The following is a 14,942-nucleotide window of genomic DNA, read 5'->3' as shown; positions in this document are numbered from 1 at the left end:
CCTCCCCCCCATCCTTCTGATACTATGATGAAGTGCATCCGGCAGTGGATGAGTGATGCGTGCGTGGAATTAACCCCAGAGAATGTCAGATGATTTGATTGTTGAGAATGAGCGCTTAGCAGGTTTCCGTTCCACGGCCCTTCCTTATACATTTGGCTCTATACGGCTGAATCTCCCAGCAGATTATGATGTCACCGTGGAGTGGGAATAGAATCGGCCCTTCATCTGGAGCAAGGGATCACAGTCAGGATTAAGTACATGTAGGTAATGCTCTGTGGCCAGTGAATGCTCAGGAGCAGTAGAGCTGAGTTCACGCAGTCCCGTGGACCTCGCAGGAAATGAAATTGGGGATTTTTGCAGTCTGAAGATGAAGAATGACACAAAGATAATGTCTTCCCTCCTTTGGTAAGCTAAATGATCTGTCCTGCAGCTGCTGTTTGTGAAAGCAATTTTCATGTAATCTTTTCTGGAAAACTAAACATGTCAAAGAAAAGTATTTGTCAAATGTCATGAAAAACGTGCCTAAGAGGTTTGTGCTTTATGTTGAGGTGCACTCATTCTTCAATATGTTTTACTAACGTTAACATTTCTTTCTAGACTTTGTCTGCTGCCTGTAACAACCAGTAGGCAAGATGAAGGTGAAATGGACCATGCTGGGCATGGTTGTCTTCTTTCTGCTCTCCGTGGTCATGACCTGCAGCTTCATATGGCAGTATAGGAAGACAAAGCTGAAGACAGGTAAAGTTTGTCAGGCAACACAGATTAAACCCCTCAGAACACCCACACATAGACTTTTTTAAAGACATACAGTTTGACTTTCCAACCTGGAATTACCTTTGGACCTGGGCCATATTTAGCCTCTTTGGTGTGATTGCTCGTTTACAGGAGCTGCAGCAGGATTACACAAAGCCCGAAATAGTGGCAGCAGGATTAGAAACCGTGTTAAAGCAGATTTTAACTCCTGCCGAGTGACAAGGAGGAGGAGCGAAGGTGGCGCTGAGCAGTGCCGGAAATGTCAGGTCACCGGCTTCATGCGTTGTATGTGATATAAATCTGAATTTGGCTTCAGGGTGTACAGTCTGATTATGTCAAACACGCTGTGCCTGAAGTAATCAATAAGTCACATACTGTAATAAAAACAAGTCAGCTTTATAACCTGGTACCCATGGGAAATAGAAAGCAGGTTGACATATTTACAGAACTTGAACTACACAATATGATTGTTTTACAGCTAGTGTGTACATGCTGGATTTTTGTTGTAACAAAAAACTGTATTCCCTACTACCACCAATACTATAAATTATGTTTTAGACCTTTAATTGTAATACATGTAATAGTTACATATATTTTACAAACTGCAGAACACTCCCCTAATATAAAACCGTATTAGTTAAAGCTTCAGTAGGCAGACACTTTTTGGCATCATTGGGCAAAAATTCCATAATAACCTTTCAGCATATTGTAATTCAAGTGTTCTGAGAGAAAACTAGACTTCTGCACCTCCTCATGGCTCTGTTTTCAGGCTGTAAAAAATGTTAGGCTGCCGGGTCACAAACTTTCTCATTTTACAGCTCAACAGTACACTACAAGATGTTTCTGAAAACATTTGAGGCAAGAAATAGGCATTACAGTAACAGAATATTGATTCCTATTTGATCAGCGCTGCCTAGTTTGACCATTTGGTCGGAGTTCGCCAGTGATTGACAGCTACATATACGGCAGCTGGACGGCAGACTCCAGATCTGCTCTGACTGGTTGTTTTCCTCCGGTCTGTGAAATCATGCAGATGCCGTTAGAGCACCATTTTTCAGATTACCTGTCTCATGCACTACTATCAGGATATAGTGACCTGGAAAAATGAAACCAAAACTATCTGCACGACTACCAATAGATTTTTCTTTCAGAATTTCAGTAAACCAACCCTTTAAGACTCTTCTGTATTGTCTGAAGATTTGTCGTGCCTTAGGTGTCTTGAGGAATAAATGTGGAGAGCATCTAAAGTGGAATTAATTGACTTATGACGAAAAGATAACCAAATGAGAGGCAAGGCTATCAAGATTCAGGTTTGCCAGATTTATTCAGTCGACAGAAAATATGTAAAATACAAGATGGACAGATCTCTGACGGGGAAGAAAAGATCATCAATTATTATTTTTATGTCCATCAAATCCCAAATAGAGGGAAGCATGCAGTTCATGCAGTTCAGTTTTGTCCGTTTTTCTTTTTTCTCTCTTTTGCTGAAAGTTGATAAAACCAAACACTATAATGGCTAAACTACACTGTTTTGTTTTCTGCATGTGTTTATCACACAAGATACAACATAAGCAATACCCTTACAAAAAAGACGTTTATTCGAGTATGCTACTAGTATACTTCTTTTAAACTTAAAATAAGAGAGTTTACTTTCAGTTTACTTGCAAGTATACAGAAAATTCCAAGTATACTTGGCTTATACTGAAAAGTATACAGGAAAGTATAAGTATATTTGGACTAAGTACTATAAGTTCACTGATAAAGTATACTTGCAGTAAAAAAACTATTAAACTAGTAGTTTACTAAGAGTATACTTTAAAGTGTGCTTTCATAAAACATGGGCTACAAGGGCTATAAGTTCACTTGTAGTGTAGTTCATATTATAGTTGCAGTACAAAATACAACTGTGATGTAAACTAGTTGCGTACTCAAAGTTTACTACTCTTACATTTAAAGGATAAAAGTATAAAAGTATACTTTTATAAATTAAAAAGTGGGAAAATTTAGTCCCAAGAAGTATTGAAGTAGTACACTTACAAGCATACTTCTAGCACATTGATATTTATTACATAAAGTATACTTGGGAATATACTTGAACTATACTTAAGTTTAATTTGTAAAATAAACTTGAAGTATACTACTTCTTTGTAAGGGTAGACGGCATTGGAGATGTTGGAAGGTAGGCTGTTACTTTTGAATGAGCTTGGCTGTCCTGTCTTTGTGCTACGCTACGCTACACTACGCTAAACAGGTCCTGGAACTAGTCTATTTTTGACGGATTGACAACAAACTGCTGAGTTAAATGGTCAAAATGTTTTTACACATTTGATCAATTTCTGCAAAGCCCTAAATCATCAAGTTATCCACAGTCACACCTGCATGGGACCTGCCAAACCGCCACACTGCGCATCTGTGGTTGTACAATTAGGGTGTACTGTATATCCACAACAGTGACAGATAGATAAGTTGTGTCTACACGTTTCATACATGATGACTCTGCCTTCTTCCCCTTTTTCCACAGAAGTGGTTGTAAATCAAACACCAGTTGAGCAGATGTGCCCTCTCTTCCCTGAGCCTGTGCCCCTCAAACATCCCATCACATCACTGAGGGTGGCCTTAGAAAGGGTGAATCTCTTTCAACTCATTTTTTATTATTCGTATTAAAATGTTTTACCATGTGGACATTCTAGATATTGTTATAGTTTTACAGTTAAGTCGTACTGAATTTTCTCCTATAACAGATAGATGTACTCCTGAAGACGCGCGTTCACGCCGCCAGGCTGCCAGCGATATCAGCCATCGTGGTTTTAAACGACTCTGTTCTGTGGAATGGAAACTTTGGCAAGAAGAACGGAAGCGACCCCTTCTCGTCACCACCCAACGAGTACACAGTGTACAGGTGAGATTTACAGTCCCCCGCAGAATAGGTGTGGAAGGGATTAACATAAAATATGACACAGATATGACAAAAGGGAAGAGGTGATTTGTGTAAATGCCACATAATGATATCAGTCCTAAAAGCTGCTCAGCCAGTCCATTAGCAACTCCATCTGAACAATAATCATTACCACATGATGTAATGTGCCGTCTAATTCTTCCATTTGGTCTGAGGCTTAGAGTTAGTATTAGGATTAGACCTTCATTGTATTAAGCTTCATATAGGACCTGTGATCAATGAGACTGACCCACTCAATACATTAAATGCTTAAATCTGATCTGTGCAGCAGCAACGTTATTGTTAAACCAGGATAAATTAAATCAATCGGAATATGCATGTATTGCGCTCACTTTAATCACTGTCATTACAGAATTGCAAGCCTCTCTAAGATCTTCCCCACACTGATGCTATACAAGCTGTGGGAGGACGGCGTGGTGGAATCTCTGGATGACCCTCTGGAGAAATATGCGGACAACTTCACCATTAAGGACCCGCTGTGGAAAGGTGGGGGACCGGCGTCCTCGTCAGCCAGGACCCTCGGCCACCGCTATCCTGCACTCAGCCTGCGCAGGATGGCCAGCCAGCTCTCTGGTAACCACACAAATAATGTTTTTAATGACGTAGCCACCATCTTTGATAATCCACATTAAAGCTACAGTTAATGAAAATAACTTTTTGTCATATTTGCTCAAACTATCACTGTATCCTGACAGCAGTATACATGAGACAGATAATATGTAAAAAAAAAAAAAAAAATCAAGTTCCTCTGCCTCCCTTTTGTGCTCCCGATAGAGAGCCGAAGTCCCGCCCCTTCTGGTGCACTCCCACGGGACCTTATTTCGGAAAAAATATGAACGGTAGTCAACGGAGAGAGATAATATTCACTTGTAGTAGTTCACTTCATAATATAGTTGCAGAGCAAAATACAACTTAGATGTATTGTGTACTCAAAGTTTACTATTCTTACACTTAAAGTAGACTTTTATAGACTAAAAAGTGAGCCAATTTAGTCCCAAGAAGTACATTTTAAAGTATACTACTAGTACACTGATATTAGTATACATAAAATAAACTTGATGTATACTACTTTTTCGTAAGGGGGGTATCAGATGCTGTCAATGAAAGATTGCGGTAAGGGTTAAAAAAGCAATCATTAGCTGCTGGTCTTTGACAGGACTCCAGTTTGCCTCATGAAAATTCAATGCACTATCCCCATCCACCATCCTGACCTCCACACTCTTACTTTACTACAAAAGACACAAGATTTCCTGCATTTCCACTAAATGCTGCATTGCACCTCTCGAAGTGGCAAGTTCATAACAAAGCTGTTACATTGTGTAACTGGTGCTTCCACTTCCTACCATCCCATTACATCACAGTCAAATAGCTCAGCAGCAGTGTGTGAAGGAAGCACATTGGTCAAAATGTAGGTCTAGACTCTCATACTCGCCATGTAACTTCTGATAAGGACATGTCTTTACCGCCCACAACAGCACCTTAGCTAACCTGGACTCACACGAACAGAGACAGAAGCTATATTTACACTGAGCTTGTCCAGATATAGAGCTAATGAGCTCGGTATGCTCAGATTGAAGAGGAGGGATTGCCAGAGGGGAAGCCCTGCTGAGGACACAAGTCTATCAGAATCACTTATTAGTATTCATCTTGAGGGAAACATTACATTCCGAACAAAAAAAAAGTCGCCCTTATGTTGGCACTCGAGGAAAAGTTTCACCCAGGAGACCGGAATTCACATCCTGTGTGAAACCAATAATGTGTAGTTGTCTTTGTGTTCCCAGGTATTTTAACCCAAAACACATTTTTTTTTTGTTGCCTAAACCTAAAGAAGTGAAGTTGTAGTTTTATTGCCTAAACCTAACTGTTGTTTTTGCCTAAACCTAAGAAGCCTTTTTGTTTGTGTTCAAAAGGTGACATTTCATTCAGTTTTACAACATCTTAGAACATGTTGCTTTTAAGTTTCACTTTTACCTTTTTCACTTTTTTTTTTAAATGTACTAGGTGTAGTAGGCCCCTAATGACCCAAATCTGCGGTGCTTATAGCGACTGATAACGCCTATTTAATGGCCTGATAACAGTTGAATCGGGTGCGTTTTGGAACGAGCTTTGTCCCCTTGGCATTTTGCCTCACTATATTTGCGCTTTTTCGGTGCTGTGTTTCACCAATTTTGGAGCTTCCTATTGGCTGAGTGCTTACGATGGAACATTAGAACCTGGTCGCTATGTTTTTATAGAGGCTGACACCATGAACACAGCAAAATGAACAGATACGAGAAAATAAAGGCAGAGGCCTGCCGGGTCTCTGCAGATACAGACTTCATGGATGAATGTTTTACTCACTAAGGTTTTCTAATATTTTCACAGGGTTACCCAGAAGATTAAGGTCAACTAATCTTCTTTGGAGCGGAGACACAGAGGCAGCCCTTAATTTGTTACAGGATGATATCCTCGTGGCAGATCCAGGCACCAAGTAAGTCTGTTTCCTTCCTGTGTTGCTCTATTTTTGACTGTGGTGACTTTAAACCTTCTGTGCATTTTTATGGTGTGAAAAGAAAGACGTTGATGTCTATGTATAGAACAAGGATCCTTTTGGTATTTTGTATCCAGAGGGAATTTGTGAACATCTCTCTCTTTTCCCTCAGATGCCACTACAGCAATGTTGCTTTTTCCTTATTGGCCAACGTCTTGGCCAAGAAGATGACTGGCTCCGACTTTGAGAGCTGGGTGTCCAAAAATGTTCTGGAGCGGCTCAGCATGGAGGACACAGGTTTCAGCTTTACTCCGTCCGTTCAGAGGCAGATGGCTGTGGGTGTGTACAGCAATGGCCAGCCAGCTCCCCTCTACAACCTCGGCTGGTACCGACCTGCAGGCCAAATGTATTCCACAGCAGCTGACATGGCCAAGCTCATGATGGCTCTTCTCGGCGCGTATGGCGGGACCCTGCTCCGCCAGGACACCATGAACACCATGCTAACCCCGGTCTTCAAATGCCACAGCGGCTACTTCGCCAACTCCACCGGCACACCGTGGGAGATCAACGAGCAGTTTGGTTATGACGTGGTGAGGAAGGACGGCGACCTGGACGGTTATGCGGCCACCCTCTCCCTGGTGCCACGGCTCAAACTGGGACTGGTGGTCCTGATGGCCGGGGTTCGGCCTGCAGACCAGGACCTTGTGAGACAGGCCTACAGCTATCTCATCCCCGCAGTGGAGAGAGCTTTTAGGGACGCACAACGAACTCTCAGACCGCCGCCCGACCCAGCTCCATATGTGGGCTTTTTCACCTACAAGAATATGACTTTCTATGAGATTAAGGTGGACTCAGATGGGGTGCTGGTGATGCAGCAGTTTGGACCACAGGTGGACACAACTGTCCCAATCAAGTACCGAACTATTCGGCTGGATTACCTGCAGGACAGGGTGTTCAGGGTGGTGTTTGAGAGCCCGTACCCTTGCAAGCTGAAAGTTAACAGCGCCTCCGTCTCCCTGGAGGCACAGGACAGACAGCTCTTCAACTTTTACCTCTTCAACGAGAAAGGTGTGTCGCCAGGGTTTGATTCCCCAGGACTCAACACTTACTGGGTGACAAGGATAGCTGGCAGACCATTCTTTACTTCATAAAGACAGGAACTCAACTTGGACACAGGGTTGTGTCAAGGATTAATGCAGTGGGAAACTTGATGTGGTAAACACATGGCAGTTTTCAATTGTTGTCTCAGTGGTCATGTGATGCTCTCTTGGGTTCATGTGATTAATCTGAACTTGTATTCTAATATTATTTATTTAATACTCCTCTGCTTATAATACAAATTTTATCATCTAGTCTTCCGGATCTCCAAAGGAATCTTTAATTAGCACAAGCAAACCAAAACTGATGACCGCATGTATAAATGTTTCCTTAGATGTGTTTGGTTAATGGACAACGTGGCAGTATTCCTCTTCAACAATTAAGTGCCTACATTGTGACCTGGAACTCATTGAAATGTCAAGTGGTCAAGTTTTTCAAGATTTGAATCCACCAGGGAATCATGTGAACATGCTTACAATGCCATTACAAAATAATATGATTAATAAAAACTCATGGTATTAATGTTTACCAAGTGTTCATTAAGTGAAAATGTACATGTAAACATCAATATACATGTAAATGCAAGTTTTTTACATATTGGTAGACATACAGTCAACACTGAGGTGATCAGAAAAGTAGTCTATCCATTGAACCACGCTACGTTATAACACCCCATATGCATACACAAGAAACGGTGTTCAATATAATATAACAATTCAAAACAGCGTCAAAAATGACATCAGATCTCCCTTTTGACACAGCGTTAGCTGCGAACTGAAACTGAAAATTAATTGAATTAAAATACATCACTTGAATTACATTTAATTAATTAATTTAAATCAAATAATTTACTTACATTAAATCTATTTAAATAAATAAATTAAATCAAATAAATTCAATTAAAATAAATCAATTAAATTACATCAAACTAATTAAATAGAATTACATTCAATTCATTCATAAAAAGAGGCTTTGTGTTGCAAAAGACAATAGCTCCCGCATAGCAGCAGGACTTCCCAACGCAGTGAATGTGAAAGTGCTTGGTCAGTGACAGAGGTCCCTCTGAGATCACCGGCGATCCCGGCCAACATCACTGTCTTTAAGAGGCTTTAGTAGGCTAGCGGTAAAGCTTAGCAAAGTTAAGCTGAAGATATTGGTATCATATGAAACTAGATGATCTAAGGTATGTACATGTCATGCTAGTTTATCTGGAAGGGGACAAATAATGGTGAGGGAAAAACTGGAATGACCATATTTGCAGGGGTCCCTCGACCTTTCACCTCAAGATATCTGAATGAAAATGAATTCTGTGGGTACCCATAGGACCTCCCGTTACAGACATGCTTATCCGATGCAGTTTTGGGCAAAGACAACGCAGTTTTTCATGCAGTATAAAAGTGTTATTTTCGCCTAAACAGTCTTAGAATTGCATTATTGGGGCATGACTAGAAAGCTGAGACTCTTGTGGATTCAGTTCAAATTCATTGTAGTGAGACTATTTTTTTTAAATTTGACGTCGCTGTATAAAATGACCTGTTGTGACCTCTAGGATAATCACAGCCTCATAAATTTACAAACTACAACCACAAACTAGAGACCTAGGGCATTCATAAAATGTATGGCTTCCCTAGGTGTGTTGAAAATCGGGGTTTCTGAGCGGTTTCCATAACAGAGGTGCTCACTATCCAATTGCCGAAAAATGCAATTCTTACAGAAATCTTAAAATGTCAAAAGTTTTTGATATCAAATATTTCTATGATGTTCCTCATGGTTTTGGTGTCTTCATGTGGTATTTTGGAGGGCGTTTTTCATAATTTGTGATGATTTTCACACTTTTTCGAGTGGTAAGATATAGTTAAATTTGGCACCAAATCTTAATTAACTAATTCATTAAAATTAATTGATTAATTGTTTATATGTTTTTTTTCTGGTTTATGACTACAACTGATTTACCCATGTACCCCCCTAAAACAACGAAAAAGTATTACAGATATTTGCAGTAAATTAAAGGTTTACCTTTAGAAATGCAAATAATTAGGTTTTATATTGTGTTTTTTAATGGCAATTTATTGTATTTGTATATATTTTAAATGTAATTTTACAATAAATGTGAAGGGATATTTTTTACTGTTCATGATAATGAAGAAATGCATGTAAAATTACATAAAACAGTAGTCACTCAAAGTGTTTCCGTAAAATTGCAGGTCATTAAGCATGTGGTTAAAAAGTGATTTCATGTTTTTTATAACTTTCAAAAACTCGAGACTCGCTGCCCGACGCCCTATACTAACCTTAACTATTAAAGGTCAATGCTTAACATTAACTGTTCGAGTTCAATGCCTAACTTTAACTATTTGAGTTCAATGACTAACTTTAACTATTTGAGTTCAATGCCTAACTTTAAAGGGACTGTTTGTAACTTTTTACACGTATAAATCTACCGGGTCGGTGTCCCATGCGCGCTCACATGTGGCTACGCTGTTCAGACCGCTCCTCTGCCTGCCTACACTCACCCATAGCGCGCATTCTCGCTCCACCTCACGTTCCTGCGTGCACATTACACACTGCAGAAGAGTTAGTTTAGCTCTGAGAATATCTAGTGAATGTACAGTGGACGTTTGTGCAGAAATAACTGCTGCAGCTCCTCCAGACCAACAGAGGTTTCCCGTGTCTTGTGAAGTGACGGGGCTCTGCAGCGAGAAACGTTATCGTCTCCGACCAGGTGCCGGTTTCTCCCTGCGGGCGCAGTCGGGAGACGATAACGTTTCTCTTCCTTTTTCAGCCCCGGAGGCTGAGGCAGGAAAAGCCAACACTAGGATCAGCATTGATTCATGGAGAGACCTTTGTCTGGTCAGCTAACATTACTGCCAAGCAGGTGAAATATAGAGTGATATTGTGGTTTTAGCTGACGTGTGTCGCCTCTCTGTTTTGAGCAAGGCTCGTTCATGTCTATGTAGAGCGAGCAAGCGCGAGCCCGACGCTGACTTTCGTTGACTTAACGGCCACAGGTGTCGCTGTTAACAAGCATTTCTGAAAGTTACAAACAGTCCCTTTAATTATGTTATATTTATTTTTTCACATGCTCTTTTTTAACTTTTTTCTTTTTTTTTTCAGTGTCTTCAAGAGAAAAAGGCCTAATTAAATTATTTTTAATTTAAAAGTCCGGCCCCCACAGTGTCTGCTTAGAAAACCTCTGGCACCTTGGACAAATGTAGTTGATATCCCCTGACATAGTGCACATGCTGTTCTAAACATAGACTAATGTTAGAGCAGACATCTGTGTATATAGAGCATTTCCCATGTAGAGAAAAAGAAGTCTAACCTTACGTAACTACCCTGTCAAAGGGTTGTGGAAGCCACTTCATCATACAGTGCAGAGTCCTGTGCACATGATAATCAGCAACACGAACATAAAACAAGGAATATCCATCACTTTTCTTCTCATTTTTTCCACAGTATGGTACAACAGGGAACTTTTATGACATCATAAACAGTGCCTGTTGTTTATCATTAACTAGCCTTCAGGCCTCGCCCATGCACGTTCTGTACCAGCCAACCCCTCTATAAATACTCTGAAGCAATACGGTGAACAAAGCACGGCTGAGAGACACTCACAGAGGAACAACAAGAAGTTCATTATACATCACAAGCAGCGAGATGAAGACCATCATCTGTGTGTCAGTCCTCCTCATAGTTTTGTGCCGGTCCTCCAGCGCGGTGACTGTCACGGTAAGAACGCCTGAAACCAACCAAACCTGTCAGTCTAAAGTTTATGTGTGATTTTGTTTTTGGAATTCTGTCAATGTGAATTCTGTAATGTTCTTGTTTTTCAGTAGCGGTTTGATTATATATTATTATGACAGAAAAGTTGTATATGAGTGGTTGGTTTTGCCTTCTCTGGCATTGACTGATGAGTACTCATCACAAATTATTTCGAAGGAGCTTCTCAAATGACTGTACATACAACATGTTGGTGGTAGCTTGTTATTGTCCACATGTATGTTTTAAGTGATATGTTGTCCTTATCTCATGTAAAAAGGTGAAGGGTCGGGTATTCTCGTTCAGAACTAGCTCATACCACATGTTGTCTGACCAAATCAAAGTGTTGAGGTGTTTCAAACGGCCACACGGGAGGGCGGAGTGAAAAGCCGGCAAAGCTGTGTCGCAATCGGGTGTTTACTTGAAAAGGGACAAATAGTTGTGTTAAGAATGAAAAAAAAAGAGAGCTGAGAGAGAAGTTCAAACCCTGGCTCCTTTCTCACTTCTGCACAGCTGAGGGCCCTTAAAGCAGCAGTAGGCGAGATTGGAGCAAATATGATTAAAAAAAAAGGTATTTTTATAAAACGGTCCCTTTATCCTGACAGTAGTGCATGAGACAGGTAATCTGAAATACAATCATGTGCCTCTGTGTCCTCCGGTGCTCCTAACGGCATCTGAAAGATTTCACAGACCAGAGGAAAACAACCAGTCAGAGCTGATCTGGAGTCTGCCGTCTAGCTGCCGTCTATGAGAGCCGGCTGTCAATCACTCGCAAACTCTGACCAAACGGTCAAACTAGACAGCGCTGATCAAAAAATGAATCAACATTCTGGAACTCCCTAATTAATCATTTGCTACTGTTTTAGAGATCATATATCAACATGTGGGTTGCCAGGTGTTGACAAGTGAAAATTACTATAATGCAAGTGTCTTGTGATATTTCCAGCTTTGCTCTACGTTTGCTCGTCAGCTAACAGCGTGTCATTACTTGTAGGAGGGAGACTTTCACTTCTCTCTGGAGTCAGTGAAGGCACTGAGGACTCTGATGACTGGAGATGATGAGGAGCTCCGGCTGGTGGAGGCCAAAGCAGCAGCTGTGTGTTCTCACCCGGCTCTGCCCGAAGACTTCAGAGCTCTGTGTTTGAGGAAAGACGCTGGAGCATCTCTGGCCAGGCTGGGTAACGTCCATTTTTAAAGACATTTCTGTGATGGTCTGATTTGTAGTGGTGGAAAGCAACTAAGTACATTTACTCAAGTACTGTACTCTAGTACAGTTTTGAGGTACTTTACTTGAGTATTTCCATTTTAAGTAACTTTATACAGTTTTTAATCCACTCCATGTCCAGTGAAAACCAGGTATCTCCAGATTTGTTGATTTTGAATGTTTGGAATAAACTGAAGGACGAAGTGTTCCTTTATGTGTTTAGAAAATCCTCCTACTTCTTAAGCTAAATAAACTATTTAAAAAGCCTCTTGAATCAGCTTGAAAAGGCATCGTCCCAAAGCTGAAAACAGGGCTGTTTTTCTGACTTTTTAGAGATACAGTACGCGGTTCTCACAGGACAGTGACAAAAATATATGATGATCTTACAGAATATGATGCATTGCTGTAGATTAAACTACCCAACAGTAAATAAAGGAGTTAAAACATCTACAGCAGTAAAATGCTACATACACATTAATGCAGCAGTAATATGAATCCAGAAAAACATTTTAGCTGATAATACTTTCATACGTTTACTTAAAGGTACCGTTTGTAACTTCTTACACGTTAACTTTGTTAACTTAAAAAAATGAAGGTAACAAAGTGACACGTAATATAATTGAATAGATTTTACTACTACAACTTTGATTAAAAAGTATTGAATCAGTTTTTATAGTGTAGGTCAAAGTTGAAGCAGGAAGTGGGTCTGTAAACTGTGATGGACGTTTACATCAGACAGTTTGAGTCATAATTTTACTGTTGACCCTTGTTTTCTTTTCCACATAAGTTTGACTTACCTGGAGGTTTGTTTCCATCCTGTCTGGTCATCAGTTTTATTTTCACTGTGTTTCCAGATCTAAACAACGTTCTGACTTTATATATCCAAGACAACCGATTCAGACTGTGCAGGTGTAATGTTGCCCCGCCGGTAGCAGAGGCCTAAAGGCTTCAGTATATGCTTCAAACAAACTAATTTGCATGACGTGTTGTCCGACCACATCTAAAAGCAAATGTGTCAATAGTGGTTCTGAATGGCCACACTATATCTGAAGCATACTGAGCTTTTAAGGATGTTCAGTCTATCTGTGCAACACTTCAAGATATCTCAACTATACTGGCCAGATTGCTATGATATTTTCTTTGGATATTTCAGTGAATGTTTTTTCCCCCACTTTTTCAGCATTGGTGGCTACCCACGCTGACGCCTGTGAGATCTGTGAGTCTGTTGCCTGCACTGGCTGTTGAAAGTAAAACCTGTGGCGTCATCTGTCATCGAATAATATCTGATTTTGACTGTATCTAAAATCAAAAATGATATATAAAACAAAAAAACATTGTATATTTTTGTTCATGTGCTTATTGATCATGTGTTTCTTCTGATAATCTGTCTTCCATAGTTTGTTTGGTCATCAGCTGAATGTGTCTCATTTCAACAGAGCAGAATACATGTGTGTCAAATTGTTTGTACAACTGGTTAAAGCTTTAAAATATTGTTTCATTGTTTGTTATTGAAATCTCAATAAAATATTTGAAAATCACAAAAATCGCATATTTTGCTCAATTTCTTTAGAACATTCCTGTATATTTCAAAGCAGAGTTTAAAGCTGCAGCGGGTAGAAATGGAGCAAATATAATTAACAAAAAGTGATTTTTATAAAACGGTTACTATATCCTGACAGTAGTGCATGAGACAGGTAATCGGAAAAACATCATGTGCCTCTGTGTCCTCGCCTCAAATGTTTACAGAAACATCTTGTAGTGTACTGTTTAGCTGTAAAATAAGAAAGTTTGAGAACCGGCAGCCATGTTGAGACCAGTTGAAGAAATTCCAAGCACCGCCCACCAGCCAGAGCACAGCCAATAGGAACGCTCTTTCTCTGAAATGACCTGTGATTGGTCAAAGTCTCCCGTCACTGGCTAGATTTTCTAAAGCCTGTAAACAGAGCCATGATGAGGGGCAGGAGTCTAGTTATCGCTCAGAACATTTGAATTACAATATGCTGAAAGGTTATTATGGAATTGTTGCCCAATGATGCCAAAAACGTTCTGCCTACTGAAGCTGGCTGAGTGCTTAAACAAACACTCTTAACATGGATTGGATTCCTTACTCAGTAACCTTGACTTAAAAGTGTTGCAGCTGCGTCATTGATGTCCAGTGTTATCACAGAGGTCCATTGTGTTTGTATGTGAGCAAACAACAGTTGATGTAACGGCCCCAACAGAGACAGAGATGGCAGTGTATCCATTCAGTATTGTTATCTAAGTTATCTAAGTTCAATAATGTTATCTAAGTTATCTAAGTTCAGTATGTTATCAAGTGAATGGACCGATTGCTACTAATTGAGGCAACGGTGACACAGTAAACTGAGTGCATTTTCATTCCATACTAACCCAGGCTCTAAACAATAGGCCCCTACCTCCAACCTACCATCTATCCACCATCTATTAAAGCTGCACTGATCAATACTTTTTGTATTAACCCTCTGAGACACACAATAGATAGTTTAGTTTAATAGTTTTTGTCTTTTTTAGGGGGGTACAGGGGGTCTTTAGGGGGAGATAGCAGGTCAGCAGTAGATGTCACATAGAATTGGTGTACATCATCTGAAAGCTGGGAACCTGAAGATTAATTTGAGATGCTCAGGAAAAAAATGAATGAATGAATTAAAATTGTAAAAGTGTATAAGGGTTTAAAACATTAT

General features: G+C 40.1%; 2 protein-coding genes across 2 annotated transcripts; both read left to right on the top strand.

Annotated features, from left to right (window-relative positions):
* The first annotated feature begins 290 nt into the window (after window positions 1-290).
* On the top strand, window positions 291-7,815 carry LOC141772246 (putative beta-lactamase-like 1). The gene is made up of 7 exons (XM_074643036.1): window positions 291-405; window positions 598-738; window positions 3,275-3,378; window positions 3,495-3,652; window positions 4,062-4,282; window positions 6,074-6,179; window positions 6,352-7,815. The coding sequence occupies exons 2-7, from the start codon at window positions 633-635 to the stop codon at window positions 7,328-7,330; spliced, it is 1,674 nt and encodes a 557-aa protein (XP_074499137.1). The 5' UTR covers window positions 291-405; window positions 598-632; the 3' UTR covers window positions 7,331-7,815.
* A 2,997-nt stretch (window positions 7,816-10,812) lies between these two features.
* LOC141772245 (guanylin-like) lies at window positions 10,813-13,784 on the top strand. The gene is made up of 3 exons (XM_074643034.1): window positions 10,813-11,006; window positions 12,031-12,214; window positions 13,421-13,784. The coding sequence occupies exons 1-3, from the start codon at window positions 10,935-10,937 to the stop codon at window positions 13,483-13,485; spliced, it is 321 nt and encodes a 106-aa protein (XP_074499135.1). The 5' UTR covers window positions 10,813-10,934; the 3' UTR covers window positions 13,486-13,784.
* The last annotated feature ends 1,158 nt before the right edge of the window (window positions 13,785-14,942 follow it).

Source organism: Sebastes fasciatus, chromosome 8 (assembly GCF_043250625.1).
Source record: "Sebastes fasciatus isolate fSebFas1 chromosome 8, fSebFas1.pri, whole genome shotgun sequence".
Taxonomy (NCBI): Eukaryota; Metazoa; Chordata; class Actinopteri; order Perciformes; family Sebastidae; genus Sebastes; species Sebastes fasciatus.
This window is presented reverse-complemented; position numbering and strand designations above follow the sequence as displayed.

Excerpts from the sequence above, each read along its gene's own strand:
- LOC141772246 (XM_074643036.1), top strand. The coding sequence starts at position 633 with ATGAAGGTGAAATGGACCATGCTGGGCATGGTTGTCTTCTTTCTGCTC. Across the intron at positions 739-3,274 it reads GAAGACAAAGCTGAAGACAG|AAGTGGTTGTAAATCAAACA; the intron begins GTAAAGTTTGTC and ends CTTTTTCCACAG. Across the intron at positions 3,653-4,061 it reads AACGAGTACACAGTGTACAG|AATTGCAAGCCTCTCTAAGA; the intron begins GTGAGATTTACA and ends CTGTCATTACAG.
- LOC141772245 (XM_074643034.1), top strand. The coding sequence starts at position 10,935 with ATGAAGACCATCATCTGTGTGTCAGTCCTCCTCATAGTTTTGTGCCGG. Across the intron at positions 11,007-12,030 it reads CCAGCGCGGTGACTGTCACG|GAGGGAGACTTTCACTTCTC; the intron begins GTAAGAACGCCT and ends CATTACTTGTAG. Across the intron at positions 12,215-13,420 it reads AGCATCTCTGGCCAGGCTGG|CATTGGTGGCTACCCACGCT; the intron begins GTAACGTCCATT and ends CCACTTTTTCAG.